General features: G+C 44.7%; 1 protein-coding gene across 1 annotated transcript; it reads left to right on the forward strand.

Annotated features, from left to right (window-relative positions):
• Positions 1 to 2605: 2605 nt before the first annotated feature.
• On the forward strand, positions 2606 to 11604 carry HEBP2 (heme binding protein 2). The gene is made up of 5 exons (XM_053461042.1): positions 2606 to 2733; positions 4589 to 4671; positions 5077 to 5215; positions 9576 to 9756; positions 11256 to 11604. Exons 2-5 carry the CDS (start codon positions 4597 to 4599, stop codon positions 11431 to 11433), a joined length of 573 nt encoding a protein of 190 aa, XP_053317017.1. The 5' UTR covers positions 2606 to 2733; positions 4589 to 4596; the 3' UTR covers positions 11434 to 11604.
• Positions 11605 to 21658: the final 10054 nt, after the last annotated feature.

A 21658-nucleotide genomic window follows, 5' to 3' on the forward strand; every position in this document is an offset into this window, starting at 1 on the left:
GAATAAGTTTTCAGCAACCGCTCTGCGCCACTCACTCTCCTCCGCTAGGCCTTTAGCTCGGTCCCAGTGCCGGCATTTCATGTCATATTCCGGTGCTCAGCAGTGAATTAATGTGTGGATGAATTGTGTGAATGAGTGAGAGTATGAATTAATGTGTGGGTGAATTGTCTGAATGAGTGAGGATGAAATAATGTGTGAATGAATTTGTAAGAATGCATTAATGAATATGTGTAAATTATTTGTGTGAATGAGTGAGAGAATAAATGATTGTGTGAATGAATTATGTGAGTGACTGTAAAAGTATTTGTATGTATCATAGATGCGTAATTGATTTGTAGAAAGGCAAAAATGGCACAAGCAGGGTGTTTGAGCCTTGGGGACCAAGATGGCATAGGACAGGCTGTTTGGGGACAAAGTTGACTAATGCTGGGCTTTTTGGGGACAAAGATGGCAAGTCCTATGTGTGTGATTTGGTTGCTGGTCGGGTTCTATATGGGCAGTGTGGATGGCAGGGCTGGCTTTGGGGTGTGCAACCTGTGATTTATGCCTGCAATTTAGGGTTTTATCTATACCTAATGCTTTTTTATGTGAATTCCAATTGATTTATACCTGCAAATATGGGTTTGTGTGTTATTCTGTTGACCTATATCTGCTATGCTATGTGTCCATACATTATTTATGTATACATGCAAATACAGGGTTTGTATGTCTTATTAAGTTGATCAATACCTGGAGTTTCTATGTGTTGTTTATTTGATCTATACCTTCAGTGCTGAGTTTACATGTGATTTCCAGTTGGTCTATACCTGCAATGCTATGTTTCCATACAGTATTATTGTATACCTGCAAATATATGATTTGTATGTCTGATTCTGTTTGTTTAATCTATACCTTCAGTGCTGAGTTTACATGTGAATTCCATTTGATCTATACATGCAAAGCTGGGTTTTGTGTGTTAATGTGTTGATCTATACCTGATATACCTGGTCTTCCCCTAATCTGCAGTCAGTGTGGCAAAAATTTGTCGGTGTGGGAGCAGTATATATATATATAATATATATATAATATATATAACTTGTCAGCAGGGGCTAAAGAATTAAAACTAACTGCCAGTTCAGCTATTTTGAAATCCTATTTTAATCACGGTTTTTACGTCAAAGAGAAAATGTGGTCATCCTAGTTCTTGATGACTTGTATGGCTGTATGTTTGGCGTCATGTCATGCTGCAGGTTATATTTGGGGCCAATCAGATGCCTCCATTGATGGAATGGCATGATGGATAAGTATATACCTGTGTTTCTCCTCATTGAGGAGACTTATTCTGACTAAATCCCCAAAATCACTTGCAGAAATGCAACTTGTATGCATCACGTTTGCATCACGGTTGCCAGCAGGACTGCCCGCTGATGTTGGTGGGCGGTCCACCAGACATCACGGGAAACACACCCCGCTGCCGCGACCAGGAGGATTCGGGTGTTGACCAGGAGAAGAGGTGCTTCACCTGGAGATCTCTGGCCAAACCCGGAGAGTTCCCAGGTATGGGGATAGGTACACAGCTATCCTGAATCTGAAGCCTTACATCAGGAAGAATGGACAGACTAGATGGGCTGAATGGTTACTATCTGCATTTTTATTATTATACTTTATTTATGAACCCCCGACAGATTCCGCAGCGCTGTACAAGATGAAAATTTTACAGATAACGACAAGTACAATACTGCAATTGATATACAGATAAAAGAGGAAAGGGTCCTGAAAGGGTCCTGATCCCGTGGGAACTTACAATCTAGCTGCATCAAAATGTTTTTATATTTTAGCTACCTGGGGCTCAGATTAGTTCCTTCATTCTTTCAGTGTGAGAGGTGAGCATTTTGGCATGCTCTCACCTGCCCACACACACCTAATCCTTGCCTACTTCCCACCCATTCAAAGTGTCACTGGGGCTAAGGTCATCTCTTTTATTTGATCACACACCCTTCCTGCCTCCTCTAAGGGGCAAGAGAAGGGGGCCCAAGTAGCCAACCCTGGGGAGTATGATTGCTTCTATCAGGCTGCTATGCCACATGGCTTTAAGTGCCACAAATGATTTTGATAATGATACTCTTTTTTTATTTCATGTTCTATATAAGTTTACCACATGGGCCATTTACCTAGAACTTATATATACATGTGCAGATCATAATATTTAGTCCCTACTTTGCAATACATTGAATGTATAAACTTAAAGACAGGTATAAATCCAAAAACCACAGAAAGGATCACTTTACTATCACCATGTATTACCATGATTCAGTAACCAATTCCTTAATGTGAGCATCCCTCAGCAACATGTCAGATATGTGTATTATTGCCGTATCTATTATCTATCTTGCCATTATTAGCTATTAATACACCAGACCTATTTTTTTGCGCAAAAACACAGTAGTCCCAGTGCTTCTGTAGCTTATGTAATGTGAACACTTAACCAGCCTCTATCTGGATAATATATTTGTGCTGTTTCCACTTCTCAAAGCAATGAAATAGTTAACAGCTCCCTGCTTCTGTGAAAGGCCATCCTATTCATGTTATGAAAGCACGCTCTACCCATAGCACAGGCGCAGGAGCTGCATAACAGTGTATAGTTACAAAACCAGCAATTATCTAACAGCAAACACAGCGTGACTCAGCCCCTTCTGTAAGCGTATAAGAGCCAGCCACAGACCCTAGCCATTATCTGCAGATCTCCCTGGAAAGGTTAGTGTCTATACTTTGTGTATTGGTGCTTAATATTTTTTACAGCCGTTACAAAAAAGTTACTTATAGTACTAAAGAGAATACTGTACACCAGACCAATTTACTATAAATGCTCCCTACAATTTACGCTACAAATTAGATATATGAAAAAGCTGTAGAACAGAAGTAATCTGAAATAAAAGGGTGGTGACGGTGCACATGTAAATATCATATGCATAAGGGTCACATAACATTACATTATGTAACTATGCTGAGTTCCCGCCAAGTGGCGCTGTCCAGACTGGACCGTTTTTAAGAATTTTGAAGCAGCTCAGGGGGCAATTGCCCCCTGCCACCCGGGCGAGCCAATCCCTGAAAACAACATAGCTCTTTAAGGTGTCTGTACTGAGAAAGTGAAAAAATAATGCACTGCTTTAACAACAGTTTTCCATGACTATTATAATTTCTCTGCAATTTAGTTTACTGTTATACAGTAGACAGAGAACACAACTATTAGCTCTAGTGCTTAAAATCTGTTCATTAGCTAAACCCACCTAGCAATATATAGCAATAAGAAGCAATGTATGTATTAGAATTCCGCTTTATGCATATGCACATCAGGAATTTTTACAATATTCTATACGGTAAAAGCTGAGTTACCTTTCATACTTTTACAAAGCTCTCAATTGTTCCCGAAGGGCCCCTTTCCATGCTATCAGTGCCCTCTTTTTGCTGTCATGACAAAAGGAAAGAATCACATTAACTGGTAAACTGCCAGTGAATGAAACATTGGTATGTTGTTTCAAATCTCTTACTTAGGAGTGTTACATTCTGCAGAACAGGTGGAACAGCACCTTCAAATAAAAGAAAAACAAAACCCAAACATTTGCTTACTGCATTTGTCTGACAGATAAGATGAAGATAAAACCTTCAAAGTTTGGTTGTTTATAATAAAAATAATCTTGCTAGGAAATAGTTTTATGATAGTTGTTAATGTTTGACCTTGCTACTGGGTTTAAAAGTAGTGCAGAAATGCAATGTCTGAGCAATGACGGCGAAGTGTCCCAACTGGTATTTGGGCGAGCGGATTAGGGCTGGCAGGGCAACAGTCGTGATTTTTTGGGTACTGTCCTGACGAATTGCTGGCTTTTTCAGGCAGTGGAGGTTATGGGCTGATCAAAGATTATGTAAAATAGATGAAGGATGCAGCCTGGGGTTTGGGGCATTGTCATGTGAACCATTTTCCAGCAAATAAATTGTATAGTTTTGCTTATAAGGCAAATATGCAGCGAGGAGAATAAAATTGTCATACATCTGAAAATTCTGAACACGCTTCCTACGTTTTACAGTCCTGTAAATTAAAAAAAAGTATGAAATTATGTTTAGCGCTTCAAATATTGATGCATATAAATTAACCTCTCCTTATTTGTATAAATTGGGAAAGGTATCAATATGCTTGTTTTTCTGGATCCAAGTTCCTGAGTCTTGATGACTGGTTCTGGCAGCCTTTGTAAGCATGTATGAGGAAAAGGGAAATCACTTCAGGACAGGAAGTGAATTAATGCTGACACTGACGTCAGCTTAGATGAGGGCAGCTTTCAAAGAATATGGCACTGCAGCTTTTACGCTGAGCAAAAACATTTAAATAAAAAAAGTCTTGAAGGTAATAATTGCTAGATTACAAACGTGACAATTGGAAATCCATGGAATAAATCATTTTTCATTTTATTAAGAGAAGATAGCTAACTATGTGAACAATTGAATATACCAACATATTTAGGCAAACAAACATTAAAAGAGACAGGCTTCATTCATTATAACCTTTTAAATATGCACAAATATATATTTACTCATACCAGTTTTTTTTATTCCATAGCTTCTAAAATGTTGAAAACGGTGAAACAAGCTTTATTCTCAACTGGACTTCAGAATCCAAAATATACTGCAGTCGAGAATGAGGTAGGACATCTATTTTTCTCCTCATTTGTTCCTCATTAAGAGGAAGATGCTTGAACCTTTTGCATGGGACAGTGTTTCATGTACTACCTGGACATTTCTGTAGCCACGTACAGAACTTAAAGGTAAGATTTCACCTAGTGTACTACCACCTCTATGTACTGCATCATATTAGTCCGATATCCTACAACCACTTTCTGTCCAGGCAGTACGCAGGGAACAAACAGCCCCTCTGAAAGCTTTCAACAAAAAAATCTTATTTTAAAACAGGAATATGTTGTATTTAACATGTATAAAATCGTAATAAATAAAAACCTTGACCTCAATATGCTCCTATTTAGTATTGTTGTAGGATAATTTTATATATGTGAATATTATTGTCATAAGGGGAATATTCTTGTTGTTCAGGGTTCAGAATATGAGACTCGCAATTATGAACCTGCCAAATGGATGAGCACTTCATTGGAATCCGTCAAAGACTGGGACTCTGCTGTTGGTACTGGTTTTATGCGTCTCTTTAACTACATCCAAGGAAACAATGAAAAGAGTAAGTAGTTGTACTACTTTCTTAATATAACTCACAAAAAACATATGCTGAACACATTATAGATTAAATAGAAAATTTACGAAAAGATATAGGCAGTGCTACATTATGAGCAATTTAAGCAGCTAGAGTATCTCCTGATTGAGCTGGAGATTGTTGAAAACCCTTTGCAAGTGTAAAGCTGCAAGTACCAAGTGATTAAAGAGGAGAAGCTGAGGTGGACTGGTAGATGAAGGTGACCTTTTTATTTATTTAGCAAAACAGGTCATGATCATAGGGGCAGACTTAGTGTGTTAGTGAACACCAGTGCCCATGCTAATCTCCATGGTGCATATGGTCCATTTGGTAAAATGTCACAAACTCTGTTAGTGCTTCATCCAGCACCCATCAGAATTTTGTTTTTAATGTGTTACAGCTTAACTACAGTTTCTATTTTTTTTAATAGTCGCCTAATTATAAAAAATAAACAAGTCTACATTTTTTATTTATTGTTTCATATTGTCTATCCAAGATAAATATAATAGAATTACTTTAGAAACCACCCTGCAACACTATTAAGTCATTAATAACAAGTATTATCTAGTGCTAAAGTTGATGGATAACACGTTTTGGACGATGATGTCATAATGATCGTCTCCTTACATTGCTTACAGGTTCAACTGCAAATCAGCCTATTCATTTATTCAAAGCATTCTTTATTAACCTCTTTCCAACTGGTTTTCCTAGTACCCGATTTCCTATTTCTAGATATTAAAACAAATTCTTTACATTTCCCCTCTTATATTCTTATATTCGAGGGCATCTTATAATTGGACCTCAAATAGAGGTCTGACTATAAGACTATGATCCAGATCCCCCGCAGCGCTGCAGGGGACCTGAATCCTCCTCTCTGGCAACCTCTGCTGCTGCCAGCACTTCCACTGGGGCATCTATGACGTAGCGCCGGCGTGACATGACCTTCCGGTGCTCAGTCATAGAAGCCCCGGCGGAAGTGCCTGGCAGAGCTGTTGTGCCTGGCAGAGCCCGGAGGTTGTCTAAGCGCATCGTATAGACTTCCACTGGCTGCCCCCACTAGACACCAGGGAGCATGGAGCATGGGGGACAAGTCTGGGGATGCATTGGTAAGTCTGGGGGGTGGCAAATAAGGGGGTATAAGGCATATATGGGCGGCAGAGTGGCATATAGGGGTAATAAGGGATATGTGGGTGGCAGAGTGGCATATAGGGGGTATAAGGCATATCTGAGGGGCAGAGTGGCATATAGGGGAGATATAAGGCTTATCTGGGAGGCAGAGGGGCATATAGGGGTATAAAGTATATCTAGGGGGCAGAGTGGCATATATGGTTGGTATAAGGCATATCTGGGGGGCAGAGTGGCAAGCCTGAGGACAGATGTGCATAACTGGGGGGAAGGTTGACAAATAAAAGGAAATAAAAACAAAAATACATTTTTCTCAGTTTTTTTATTAAATATGATAAAAAAGTTTACATGTGTATTAATATTTACTAGTAAAATGTTTTTCCTATAGGGTAGTCTTATATTCACTCCTTTTCTTTTTTCCCTGAATGAATATTCAAATTTTGGGGGGTCATCTTATAATGAGGGTTGTCTTATAATCGAGCAAATATGGTAACTACATTAAGTTATATGTATGTTTACCCCTGTAAAGTGCTTTGAGTCCCACTGGGAGAAAGTGTTATATAAATACCTGTTGTTGCTGTGGGACATCCCTTAGAATTCAAATGCATCCTTTTGACTCCACCTAAGTTAATATTATTAGGAGATCCATTTGTATCTATCTATCTAATATTATGATGTTAATTTGCATTTTGTCAAGTGACTGTGGAATATTTTATCTGCAAATACAACATAATAATATATAATACTATGTGAACAATAAAATACAGTATCTCAAAAAGTGAGTACATCCCTCACATTTTTGTAAATATTGTATTATATCTTTTCATGTGACAACACTGAAGAAATGACATTCTGCTACAATGTAAAGTAGTGAGTGTACAGCTTGTATAACAGTGTAAATTAGCTGCCCCCTCAAAATAACTCCACACACACCCATTAATGTCTAAACCTTGGCAACAAAAGTGAGTATACCCAATTAGCTATTTCCCCTCCCTGGTGTCATGTGACTCGTTAGTGTTACAAAGTCTCAGGTGTGAATGGGAAGCAGGTGTGTTAAATTTGGTGTTATCGCTCTCACACTCTCTGGTCGACCAAAGAAGTTGAGTGCACATGTTCAGCGTCATATCCAGAGGTTGTTGTTTGGGAAATAGACGCATGAGTACTGGAAGTAGGGCTGCAACTAACGATTATTTTCATAATCAATTAGTTGGCCGATTATTTTTTCGCTTAATCGGATAAAAAAATGTTAATTTTTCATTTATTTAAAATAATTTAATAAAGTAACGTAGGATGTAAAAAACAAACAGCAGAATAAAAAAACTTTGATAAAAATGCATTTTTTTATTTCCCAACCTGCCCCCCCCCCAGTTATGCACATTTGAGCCCAGGCTTGCCACACTGCCTCCTAGATGTGCCACATACCCTCAGATATGCCACTCCGCTCCCCACGTATTCCTTATATACCCTATATGCCTTATACCTAGATATGTCACTCCATCTTCCCCAGGTATGCCGTATACCGCCCTGATATCCCATAGTGCACTCATATATTTGCAGACTCGTTCACAGACACCATACTTTTATAAATAAATACAGGGTTAATCTTCAGTGCCCCCAGGATTTAGATTCCCCTCAGTTTGCCCCCCTTTACCTCTAACTGCACCTTAAGTTAACTTTATTTAATTAATTAAATTAACCCTCAGTCCTCAGCATTAAATTAACCCTGAAGAGAAGATAAACAACAACTGCCCCTAAATTAACCCTGAGGACCCCATCAACCACAACTGCCCCTAAATTAACCCTAAACACCCCATCAACCACAACTGCCCCTAAATTAACCCTGAAGACCCCATCAACCACAATTAACCCTAAACACCCCACTAACTATAACTGCCCCTAAATTAACCCTAAACACCCCACTAACTATAACTGCCTTAAATTAACCCTAAACACCCCATTAACTATAACTGCCCCTAACTTTCAGTAACCCAAATATTAATCTTATACTCACCAATTAGATGAGTTCTTGAGCCATTGGGACGGTATAGGAAATGGGCGGGGGCCAATTGTCACTTTGGTCCCGCCCCTTTCCGGCTCCCTTTCCGTCCTGCAGTCACTGCAGATAGGCCCCGCCCCTTTCTCTCTGCCCTCCTTGCAGCCAATCGGCAGTGACTGCAGGGAGGGACTGTAAGAAGGAAGTGGGTGGGCCAATCGGCAGTGACTGCAGGGAGGAACTGTAAGTAGGAGCTGCTGCAACAAATCAATAATGAAATTCGTTGTCAACGATTTTCATTATCGATTTTATCGATTAGTTGTTGCAGCCCTAGCTGCAAGCATTGCTGCAGAGGTTGAAGGGGTGGGGGGGGTCAGCCTGTCAGTGCTCAGACCATACGCCGCATACTGCATCATATTGGTCTGCACGGCTGTCGTCCCAGAAGGAAGCCTCTTCTAAAGTTGATGCACAAGAAAGCCTGCAAACGGTTTTCTGAAGACAAGCAGACTAAGGACATGGATTACTGCTACCATGTCCTGTGATCTGATGAGACCAAGATAAACTTATTTGGTTCAGATGGTGTCAAGCATGTGTGGCGGCAACCAGGTGAGAAGTACAAAGACAAGTGTGTCTTGCCTACAGCATGAGTGCTGCCGGCACTGGGGAGCTACAGTTCATGGAGGGAGACATGAATGCCAACATGTAGTGTGACATACTGAAGCAGAACATGATTCCCTTCCTTCGGAGACTAGGACGCAGGGCAGTATTCCAACATGACGACCACTGCCTTGCTAAAGAAGCTGAGGGTAAAGGTGATGGACTGGGCTATTGAGCATCTGTGGGGCATCCTCAAATGGAAGATGGGGGAGCGCAAGTTCTGTGATTTTGTCATGGAGGAGTGGAAGAGGACTCCAGTGGCAACCTGTGAAGCTTTGGTGAACTCCATGCCCAAGAAGGTTAAGGCAGTACTGGAAAATAACGTTGGCCGCACAAAATATTGGCACTTTGGGCCCAATTTGGACATTTCCAATTAGGGGTGTACTCACTTTTGTTGGCAAGGTTTAGACATTAATGGCTGTGTGAGTTATATTTGAGGGGATATTTGAGTTATACAGGCTCTACACTCACTACTTTACAATGTAGTCATTTCTTCAGTGTTGTCACATGAAAAGCTATAATAAAATGTTCACTTAAATGCATCAGACCTTTTAAACCCTATTTTTTGTGCAGAAATGAAGGTTGACATGACTGCGCCAGTGACAACTTTTATTCAGCCTGGAGCAGGACCTGCCTGTGAATCCACTATTACCGTGTCATTTTATATCCCTCCTGAACATCAGGATGATCCACCTAAACCAGCTGATACTGATGTCTTTATTGAAGAAAGAGCAGAATTAACTGTTTATGTCAGGTATGTACATAACAGCTGAACAAAATACATTTTTTGTTATTGTTTGTTTGTTGATCGACAGGGCAGGAATTATATGAATTCTAGTGCACAGCAGCTGGGGCAACAGGTGTTGTCTACTACTGTAATTTGTGGTGTTTGTCATGTTCAAAGAAGCATGATGGGTGCATGATCAGTGGGAAATGCAGAATTCACACTGCCTTGATTGGTGCACAGGAAATAGTATAATAGAAACTAAACCAAACCAAACTAAACCAAAAACGATATGGACAAACTTTTCATTCTGTTGCTCATCCATTTGTTTTCGGACACCAAATTTAGTTTTCTGTCCTTTCATGAGACTCTCTGTCACACTCTCATCCACTCTCTCTCTCTCACACTCTCATTCTGTCTCGGTTGATGTCTCCCTACCTTCTATAAGACCTCTTCCTGGTCCCTGTCTCCTTTTCTGCAGCTCTGAATTTTGTCTTGTCATTTTTACTGTTCCTCCAATATGGGGGTGAGTGTGTGCATGGAGGTTCTGCCCTTTTGCGGAAGTGCTTCAAAAGGCCTGGAGCTGAAGACGAGCCCCTTCTTCGGTTGGGCGAGAAGGTAGGGAGACATTGAGCGATAGCATGCAAGATCGTGTGAAAAAGCATGAGTAAGAGTGAGCGAGAAAGAAATGAAAAGCTCTCTGCTTAGTTTTCTCTTGTTTCGTCGCTCCCCTTGGTTTCCGACATTTGTACAAGTTGGCAAGTTTGGCTAAAATTTACATTTTATATGAATCATAATGCACAAGCCTAGTAGAAACACAGAATTTGATGTTGGATAAGAACAATCTAGTCTGCTGTTCCAGTTAAACTGAATATAAATTTAGTATATTATGAAAATAAACCATGGCGTATGTTATTTTATTAATTCCTCTAAAGGTATGATAACATAAAAACACAGAAATTGTAATTTCCTATGATAAAATTCTTAAATATAACTACATGAATTAGTAATTATTTCTGTTATATTTAGTTACAAAAGTGTTTAGCAGAGTGTTTGGATCAGTACATTGCAAACTACCCTGCAGTTGTACATGCCATACCACATCTACAGCATGCTCCTGTTCCACTGCATGGGGAATTGCAGTTTATATGCTTAGTTGTTAGCAATCCTATGAAATATGGATGCAATTTAGAATTTTAGGGTTATCTTAACCACAATCACAGCTAATATAATTATATGATTTGCTGGTTTGTATAACTGTCAAACTGGTGTTGGACTGTAATGCCTGGTGGAATACAAGCCTCTTCTTATCCATAATGTTGGCCCTTGATATGATTATTCTTCCACCAGCTGAGACTGGGATTGTGCATGGTCCTGGTTTCGGATAAACACCAGCGGTCTCATCCACTTCTCCTGGTCTGAATATCCAAATTATTTTCTGTAGTAAAACTCATAGAAACTGATTCCATTTTATAGTGTATTTTTCATGTAGACGTCTCACCTTGATGGATTTCAATATTTCTTTTAAGGTCTTTTGGTGGGTTTACAAATGCAGCAAAGAACCAAGAACAACTTTTGCAGCTGTCAGAAAGTCTGAAACGTGATGGAAAGTCTTTTGAAGAAACTACATACTACACAGCAGGATACGACAGTCCTTTTAAGCTATTTAATCGACACAATGAGGTGTGGTTGATAGCAAAACCCTGAAAATCAAAACAAATAGAAGAAAGGGAAAATGAAAAACATTGTTACAAAGAAAGGCAACTTTTGCCATAAATATTTTATAACTTGCCGATGCGCTGAGAAACCTATAAAATAATTATAGTTCAACAGAAAATTATGTGTAACCTGTTAGCCTTTTTTGTTTGTCTATCAAAAGTTAAAAAAAAATAAAATACTTTTTGAGTTTCAAATATGTTAAAAAAAAAAAATAAAAAAAAAATGTTTCCCCCTTTAGGCAGATTACTACTAACTAAACCTGTACACTATCATTATGGAATGCTATCCAAATTTACATGCAAAAAATTTAATGATTTCCTGAAAAATAGTGAAGTGAGTTGTTGTACTTTAAATACTAATCTGTGAGCTGGATAGAGATTTTTAATTTGACCAAATGTACTATTTATAATAAAGGACCAAACCTGATGGGATCCTATTGTAAGAATAGTAGAGTTCAATCTGTATAATACAAAATTAAATTGGTGGGAAATTAGGATTAACGTTAACACCCTGCCCCCATCTTCCTAAACTCACCTTTCCTAGTACCTAGTACCTTGGAATCCCTAACGGTGGCACTTTTACCTTGTTTGAGCAGGGCCCTCCTTACCTCTTGATTCTTGAATTAAAAATGGTAAGTTATATATTCTACTTGTCATATCCTGTTTACTGATTATACATCGCTGCGGCATTAAGAAAGGACAACTAAACTTTTATCAAGGGAGAAACGTTCTTGTGGATGTACAGTTAAATTGCTGAGATGAAATACAACTACTGGATTAGTAAACAAATTGCAGTTGTTTGAGTTAATTTATATGGCATAATATTCTGTATTACATTGCATAAATACGTTATTTTTTTTATATAAAAAAAAGGTTTTCCTTTTTTATTGAAAAACAATAAAAGTATGAATAAACAATACAACGTCTTGGTTTTCTAGGGTAAATCAAGATTTCTTTATTTTGTAATTTTTCGGGAAAAAGGGATACAGAAGAAAAAAAGGGGGGGGGAAGGGCGGGGTAAAACAGAAAAAACAATGGTCATAACAAGAGACCCACAGTAACATAGCTCAATACAAGAGGCAGAACGCATTAGGGTAGCTCACAGTACGCATAGAGAGAGCTACACATCAAAAGACGAATACAACATTACATCGTAAAACGGGCAGATCACATAGCAACAGCGTACGTCTGCACGGGAGAACCATATGACAAGAGGCAAAGTGGCACACATAAGAACCCCTAGTATAAGGGTCTGCAAGGTAGTGCAGAGGGCACCATGTTGTCGCATACACGGCCGCTAGAGAAGCTCCCGTTCCAGTAGCCCGGAAGCTGAAGGGGAAACACTAAGGTGGGAAAGGGAGGGGGGAAACACAGAGGGGAGGGGAGGCAAGGGGGAAAAGGAGAGGGAGAAGGAAGAAGAGAGGGGGAGAAAGAGAGAAGAAGAAGAAGAGAAAAAAAAGAAAAAAAAAAAAAAACACTACACACAAACACAAACACCACAACAGTAACCACCACCCCACCGGGCCACCACACCAAACGCAAAGGGAAAACATCCCTGTGGGGCTAATCTAGCAGAGGGCGAACAAGGGGGCCTGCAATAAACTCCAGCCAGTGAAACCAAGTCTTCTGGTATCGCACCTCCGCACCCGTGGCAAGCAGGTGCAATTCCTCCAGGACCCTTATTCGCTCAACTCGGAGGACCCACTCCTTAAAGGTAGGCGGGGCCGGATCACCCCAATGCAGCGGGATGAGCGCCTTAGCCGCCGTGAGAAGGTGGCGCGTAATAGACCTGCGGAACCAACGTTCCGAGAGAGGGGTATGAAGGAGAAGGCAAAATTCCGGTGTGAACGGAACCACACGGTCCGTGAGACGTTGCAACTGGGTATGAACAGCTTTCCAGTAAGGAACTATACGAGGGCACTGCCACCACAAATGCAGGAGAGAGCCAGGAGAGGCGTCACATCTCCAGCACCTGTTCGGCACGTCGGGGCGGTATACAGAAGTCAAGGCAGGGGGTCGGTACCAAAGGGCCAAAAGCTTGTATGACATTTCCTGATCGCTAGCACTCCTGGAGCAGCAATGAGTGAAGACACAAATCTTCTCCCATTGGTCCGCCGTAAAGACAACCTGTAGCTCGGATTCCCACCGTCCCATATACACAGGGGGCACTGGGTTAAGTGCCTCAAGGAGCAAACCATAAAGCCGTGAGACGCCATGCGGCGGGAGCTCAGCAGCAACACACAACTCTTCAAACACCGTGAGCGCACGCGTCATGTCATGTCTCCGGGGGAGTGACCGCACAAAGTTACGCAGTTGAGCATAGTGGAAAGCGTCCAGAAAAGAGGGGGGTGAGCGGGGGGAAAGCTGATCCAAAGGCTTAAGACCCTCACTGGAGAGGAAAGCGCGGATCTCTGACCTCCCGCCCCCAGTCGAAGCCGAAAAGAGGGCCCCGCTCATCCCAGAGGGGAAGTCAGGGTTATTCCGAACAGGGGTCAGCGGCGAGGGCACCGAGGACAGACGCGTCTTCTTAAGAACCTGGAACCAGACATCAAGAGTGGCCCGTATAAAGGGGTGAGGCAAAGCCACTCCCCGGGCAGTAGGGGGCAGAAGCCACGGCAAAGAGCGCGCAGGAAGGCCCAGCAAGGCGGTTTCAACAGCCACCCATTGTTTGTGTGCCGGACTATGGGACCACTCCAGCACACGTAGCAGATGGCACGCCCTGTAGTAAGTGCTAGGGCAGGGCAGGGCCAGACCGCCCTTAGATTTGGGGAGGATTAGCGTGGCAAGACGTACCCTAGGGGCCCGGGAACCCCAGACAAAGCGAAGAAATGCCGTACGCAGAGAAGCGAAGAAAGATGGGGGGACCGCGATAGGGAGGGTCTGGAACAGATATAGAAAACGAGGCATGACGTTCATTTTGAGCACATTGATACGACCCAACCAAGAGATCGTCAACGACTTCCAGGACCTCAGATCAGACCGGAGAGTAGTCAGTAAGGGTGAGAAGTTATAGTGGAAGAGTTGGGAGAAATCAGGCGACAACCAGGTCCCGAGATATTTGAGCTTAGAGGGGCACCAAGCAAAAGGGAACGAGGCCCTCAAGGGACCGACCACCTCATGGGGAAGGTTGATGTTCAATATTTCGGACTTGGAGGCATTAATTTTGAAGTTCGTAAGGGCACCATAAAGGGCAAACTCACGAAGGATATTGGGGAGAGAGATCTGGGGGCGAGACACAACGAACAGCAGGTCGTCCGCGTAACCTAAAATTTTATGATGGGTACCCCCAGCCTGCAACCCGCAGATATCTGGGTTCATCCGCACGGCTTGGAGTAAGGGCTCAACAGAAAGCACAAACAGCAGTGGGGAAAGCGGGCAGCCCTGCCTCGTCCCATTACGGATAGCAAAAGAATCCGAGAGGGAGCCATTAACCCGGACGCGAGCGGAGGGAGTGGAATATAAGGACCGAATCCAGGTCAGCAGACCGGGACCGAAGCCCATATGGGACAGGGTGGACAGCATGAACGGCCAGTCCACCCTGTCAAAGGCCTTCTCAGCGTCTGTGGAGAGCAGCTTGGCGTAGTGCATAAGTGAAAGGGCTCTGATAGTGCTGTCCCTGGCTTCACGTCCAGGGATGAAGCCCGTCTGGTCCGGATGAACTAGCGAGCGCATGAAAGGCTGAATCCGGTTGGCAAGGATCTTGGCCAGCAATTTCAAATCTGCGTTAAGCAATGAAATTGGGCGGTAGCTGCTGCATTGCTCCGGGTCCTTGCCCTCCTTTGGAATGAGAGTAATTGCGGCAGACAAAGTATGATCTGGAATACGGCCACCCGACAGAATAGAGTTAAAGGCACTCACAAAGTGGGGGCCCAAAAGATCTTTAAATTCCGAGTAGTAGCGTAAAGGAAGCCCATCAGGACCTGGGCACTTTCCCGCCGGGGAGGACTTAAGGGCAAGGAGAAACTCCGGCAGCGTGATTGGGGAGTCTAGAGCGGCCGCCTCATCGGGCGTGATCTTCCGTTTAACGGTCCTATCGAGATACGACCTAATGTCCCGGGACTGACTAGGAAGCGCGGAGCCGGAGGGGACCGCGCGAAGGTTGTAGAGGCCCTCATAATAACTCTGGAAACAGCGAGAAATATCAGAGGGGTGCGAGTGAAGGAGACCGCTCGAAGAGCGAATCCTAGGCACATAGGTCGGTTTCCGTATGGCCCGCAAGGCCCGAGCTAAATATTTACCCGGCTTATTGCCGTGCTCGTAATAAATTGCCTTAGTTTTCAGAAAAGAAGTGTGCAGTCGGCGATTAAGGAGCGAGGCCAACTCACCCCGGAGAGACAAGAGGAGCTGCAGGTCGCGGCCAGACACCGAGGTTTTGTGCGCCTGTTCTGCCACGGCTATCTGGGCGTAGAGACTGTCTATCCGCTCCTGCTCTGCGCGTTTACGCTTAGAGCACTCCTTGATAAAATGCCCTCTAATGACGCATTTATGCGCCTCCCAGACTGTCAGCTCAGGGGTACCCTGGAGGAGGTTATCCTGAAAATAATGGCGGAGAACCTCAAGCGACTCAGAGCGGGCCAGCGCATCCGATAAAATAGATTCATTAAGACGCCAGGAGCCCCCAGTAGGACGGGGGAGAGGGGAGGCCAGGGAAAGGGACAAGGGGGCATGGTCCGACCAGGTCGTCGCCCCAATGGAAGAGCGGCGGAGGAGGGTGGCGAAGTGGCAAGGAAGAAAGAAAAGATCGATACGGGAATACGAGTTATGCGGCATGGAAAAGAAAGTATAGTCCCGAGTGTCAGGATGAAGAGCCCTCCAACAATCAACTAGCCTGTGGGTCGTAAGGAGCGAGTGGATCCTGCGGAGGACGTGGCGGGGGGTCCGCGTTGTCCCGGATGAAGTGTCTAAAGACGGATACAGTGCTACATTAAAGTCACCCCCTAGGACTAGAATCCCTTCCTGAAAGCCATCAAGCTGCTGCAGTACAGAACGAAGGGCGAGGTGTTGACCTCGGTTAGGGAGGTAAACGTTCACCAGCGTGTACATTTGATCCGCGATCGTGCCTTTAACCAATAAATACCTCCCCTCAGGGTCAGCGACGACGCCCGAGGTGCAAAAGGGTAACTGGGCAGAGAGAAGAATCGCCACCCCCTTAGATTTTGCCAATGGGTTATTACTGAAAAAACCGGTGGGGTATGAGCGGCAGGAGAGCCTAGGAGCCCGAGACCCCAGGAAGTGAGTCTCCTGAATAAAAGCGATGTCTACCCGACCTCTGCGAAGGTCTCGGAAGAGGGAGGAGCGTTTCTCAGGGGTGTTGAGGCCCTTGACATTAAGTGAGAGCAGATTAAGCCCGCGGGTAGGTGGAGTCGACATTGGACAAACAACAAACACACACCAAAATAAAAACACAACAACAACAAAAAGAAGAGAAGAAAGGAGAGAGAGAGAGAGAGAGAGAGAAGAAAAAAGAAAAAAAAAAAAAGGGGGGGGGGGAGAAGATAGAAGAGAGGGGGGGAGAAGAGAGAAGAGGGGGGGGGAGAAGAGAGAAGAGGGGGGGAGAAGAGAGAAAAGGAAGCAGAAAAGGGAAAGAAGGAAAGGGGAACAGGAGGAGGGGGGAACCGCAAGGGTCAGGACAAGAAAAACACCAACAGCGCCCGACGGGTAGTATACACCCGACAGCAACAGGGCGCCCCTGTGCAGGGGAGATGTCAAATCCGGAAGGAAAGATGAAACCACAGAACAGAAAATAAACACAAAAATAAGTGAACCACGTGCAGGCCGCCGCCCGCTAACTTTTACTAGAGAGAGCAACCAGAGCGGTAACAAAAAGACCGCCATGCATACCAAAACATAACGAATGAAAGGGGACATCAGAAAGACCTCAGAAGTCGTCACCAAGGAAGAGAAAGGCCAAGTGTCGTGGCCAGGAAAAATAATAAGAAAATAAAAGTAATTAAACATAAACAGAAAAATATATTAATGTACAGGCATATACAGAACAATACATCGAAACGTATGGAGGAACGCTAGTGTGATGTGGTGTGTGAATCGCCCGCAGGCATTAAGGTAAGACAAAGGCACTGGCCGTGCCAAGGCAAAGTAAATGAAGGGGCCAGAGGCCCGCCAGGACGCAGAGGGCAGCCCCGCGCAAGGAGAAACGTATGCGCAATGAGGCGCAAGCAACCTGCGCAAATGTACGAAAAAGAAAAAAAAAAAAAAAAAAAAAGGGGGGGAATAAATAATAAAATATATATCATGTGTGAGTGTGTATACAGAACAAAACATCAAAACGTATGGAGGTACGCTAGTGTGGTGTGGCGTGTGGATTGCCCGCAGGCACAGAGGTAAGACCAAGTCACCGGCCGTGCCAAGGCAAAGCGAATGAAGGGGCCAGGGGCCAGCCATGACGCAGAGGGCAGCCCCACACAAGGGGAAACGTATGCGCGACGAGGCGCAAGCAACCTGTGCAAATGTACGAGAAAAAAAAAAAAAAAAAAAAAAACCCCAAGAAAAGATATACCGTGTACCGTGCGTGTGTGTGTGTAGAAGAACGCAGGTGGCAACGCAACCACGCAGGCAGGGCGGACCATGTCAGCCGGCCCACAAACGGGTGGACAGGCGTACAAGCGCGGCGCAGCATGTGCAACGCCCGCAGGCATAGGGTACAGACCCCGTCCAAGCAGGGGCCCGAAGGCCGAGGGGGACTGGGCTGTAGAGGTGGAAGCATGTGAAAATACATACGGATTACACACAAAAAAAAACAAACAAAAAAAAAAACAAACATACGTGATCTTATGTGATCCACGGCAGCCCACACAGAGAAGCACTAGCAGGCACATGAGTGCGATGCGGCAGGAGCGAAGACCGCAGGCATAGGCACAGGACAGAAGCACTGCCTAGATAAGGGGTGTGTGTGCGTGAGAGCCCGGGCGCCCATAGCCGCAGTGTTGTGTGTGAGTGCGTGTGAACATAGCGAAGAAATAAAAAGAAAATCATATCACTATACACATACATAATCAGGGGGGGGTCTGGCAGACACGAGCAACAGAAGGTTCAATGCGGACACGGCACCCCTGTCCCCCAAACCCACACGGAGAGTGGGGGCGGCAGAAGGGCTACGGGGAGCAAGTAGTTGCAGAGGCCCTAAACCTCCCAAAAAAAAAAAAAAAAAAAAAAAAAAAAAATAAAATAAATGGAGGAAACAGGACAGTCCAGTCCGAGTAAATAAACAAAAATAAATCGCCACGACAGGCCGGAATTGAGTGCGGTGCAAAGTCTTCTACTCCTCTATCGGGCCCATACGCCGAGAGGCCAATAAGGCAGGGGGGTCAAGCGGAGAACTCCGTCGCGTGTCAGGGCGTCGCAGTCCACGAGGCCGGGGTGGGGGACCAGCGAGACGGCCAGGCACCGCAGAGAAATCCACCCAGTCAGGGATCTGGAGGTCAGGCAAGGCCAAGGATCGGAGCACCTCCGGGATATCGTGGTGATAACGGATAGTCAGGGACCGGTTGGCATGTCGGATGACCAAGGCGAATGGGTAGCCCCAGCGGTATGGTATGCGGAGCCGCCGCAACTCCGACAGCAAGGGGCGAAGAGCCCGCCTCGCCTGGAGCGTCAAGTCAGAGAGGTCCTGGTAAAAGGAAACTGGGTGACCATGAAAGGACCACTCACCAACCTCCCTTGCGTGGGCCATGATGGATTCCTTGAGGCGAAAGTCAGTCAAATGACATATGATGTCCCTAGGAGGGGAACCCGGATCTCCACGGGGGCGCAGGGCGCGATGAGCCCTATCTGCAGGCACGGGGGTGTCCAGCGGACGGTCCAGGAGGCCATTGAAGATCTCTCTGAGCAGGCCGAAGACGTCCTCCGGCGCATCCGACTCTGGGACCCCTCTGACCCGTACGTTCTGCCTCCGGCTACGGTTATCGATGTCCTCGACCCGTCGATGCAGCTCCCTGAGGTAAGTCGTGTGGCACTCACCAAGGCGTCGAGTGGATGCAACAGCAAGGCTCTGTTGAGTCGCCGAATCCTCCAAAGTCAGGACCCTCTGTTCCAAAGCGGAGAGATCCGTGCGCAGGGCCGAGACTTCGTCGCGGACCACCTGCTTGAGCTCGGCGATGAGAAGAGAGAAGTCAGCCTTCCATGGTGCCGAGGAGAATAGCTGAACAACCTCCGGAGGGTGAGATGATGAAGGTGGGTGCGAGATGGAAGCCGATTCCTCCGCGGAGGAAGAGCTGGCCGGAGATGCAGCCTCGTGGTCCCCTGAGGCCTGCGAGGCCAAGTCAGCCGGAGTGCGAAAATATTCGCGGAGAGAAGCCGAGGAGGGCCGGTGACGATCCACGGCAGGAGAGGGGTCAGAGACCATCTTCTTATTGCGTCCCATGCTAGTGTAGCGGTCAGGGAGTTTAGAGGAACGAGCGGGCAGCGGCGGAGCAACTAGCTCATGCGGCCATCTTCCTCGGCGGCCAGACACGCCCCCCCACGTCTTGGTTTTCTGACATTCAATGCCACTGTTTACTGTAAATCAGTGTAAATTAATAATGCTAGGTAAACCTGCCAAGCTGTGCTTCCCTCTACTGAGACACCAATGGTTAACCCCTTTAGCGCCAGACAGGGAGAATGGGGATGCTGCTGCACTGGTGCTGTGTATTTAGTGCTTGTACTGTCCTGAAAAGGACAGTGAGCTGTCATAACAGTCCACCCCACTCATCAGACAGAACTAATGCTGAGGTGGAAAACACAAACTGACTTTATTGGGAACAGCACAGATATTTATACACACAAACATAATTGGATCAAGAGTATAATCCCATCAACTACCAGACAGCCCCGCATCTCCATACAGTTTTATGGCCAGCAATGCCCACCCGACAAAGAGTCACTATTTCGGGGTGATCCCGAGGGAGAAGCATCAATCCTAGGGAGCACAGGGTGCAAGGATGTTATATTTTAAAAAGTGACTTGATCTGTTGTTGGGACCCTGAGCGGCAGCATCTGGAATGTCCCTGGGAATCATCTATATAGTAGCTGGGCTGGAGTTCCAGAGCTGCGGCTGGGTGAATCCCAGTTCTAAGGATGGGTAATAAAACCAGGTTTCCAAACGAGCTCCAATTGTGACCCACCACGAGCCCAGTATATCCCAAAAAGAACAACGTGGTAGGGCAACAGACGTCTGTAGTGACTCAGTTCCAAATATCGGCTGCATGGCAGTGGTTCCTAGCCTCCCCACAGTTCAATGCATTTGGGACTAGGTCCAGGTCACGCTTTTCTTTTTAAGCATGACTGTGCCCCAGTGCACAAAGCAACATCAGTATGTGACCTCACAAATGCTCAACTGGACGAACGGGCAAAAATTTCCACAGAAACACTTTAATAAAAACTATGATTGAGAAAAATGCATTTTTTGTTTTTATTTTATTTGCAAACTTGTCCCCAGTTTTGCACATCTGCCCCCCAGATATGCCCTAAACCCCCCTCTATGCCACTCTGCCTCCAGAAAGCCCTTATACCCCCCCATACGCCACTCTTACCCTAACCTGACTTACCAGTGCTTCCCTAGACTTCTCCCGTGCTTCCTTGGTGTGTAGCGGTGACAGCCGCTGAAGGTCTCCACTGCTGGCAAATGCGTATCGCCCAGACCTCCACCAACTTGTCAGATATTTTATCACAGAAAACATGTATTTCTATAGTCTGTGATTTTACACAAAAGGGAGTCAGAGCCATTTTATTTTACTTAATCATATAGTGATTATTTCCTTTTTGTCCTTGTTCCCTCTATAATTGAGAACAAAGGAGTATTTATGTATATAGATGTTTCAGTATATGGTATATATACAGTATATATATGATACAATTAATGTTTCAGTGAACAAGTCGAAATGATCCGATTCACTTTAATGATCCGAACTTCCCATCACTAATGCAGGGTGTTTATGGGACAAAGATGGCGAATGCTCGGGTGTTTGGGGACAATGTTGACTCATGCTGGGCTGTTTGATGACAAAGATGGCATGTCTTATTGATACCTTTAATGCTGAGTTTTTATGTAAATTCCAATTGATCTTTACGTGCAAAGCTGGGTTTTTTTTGTTATTAATTTAAGTCCCGGGCAGGGGCGCCGAGCGGTCGCTCGTGAAGATTTGAGCAAGCGCATGGCGCCCCTCGTTCTCATGCTGAGCGCCGGAATATGATGTCATATTCCGGCGCTCAGCTGTGAC

This window comes from Spea bombifrons, chromosome 3 (assembly GCF_027358695.1).
Source record: "Spea bombifrons isolate aSpeBom1 chromosome 3, aSpeBom1.2.pri, whole genome shotgun sequence".
Classification (NCBI taxonomy): domain Eukaryota; kingdom Metazoa; phylum Chordata; class Amphibia; order Anura; family Pelobatidae; genus Spea; species Spea bombifrons.

Excerpts from the sequence above, each read along its gene's own strand:
- HEBP2 (XM_053461042.1), top strand. The coding sequence starts at position 4,597 with ATGTTGAAAACGGTGAAACAAGCTTTATTCTCAACTGGACTTCAGAAT. Across the intron at positions 5,216-9,575 it reads CCAAGGAAACAATGAAAAGA|AAATGAAGGTTGACATGACT; the intron begins GTAAGTAGTTGT and ends TTTTTTGTGCAG. Across the intron at positions 9,757-11,255 it reads GAATTAACTGTTTATGTCAG|GTCTTTTGGTGGGTTTACAA; the intron begins GTATGTACATAA and ends ATTTCTTTTAAG.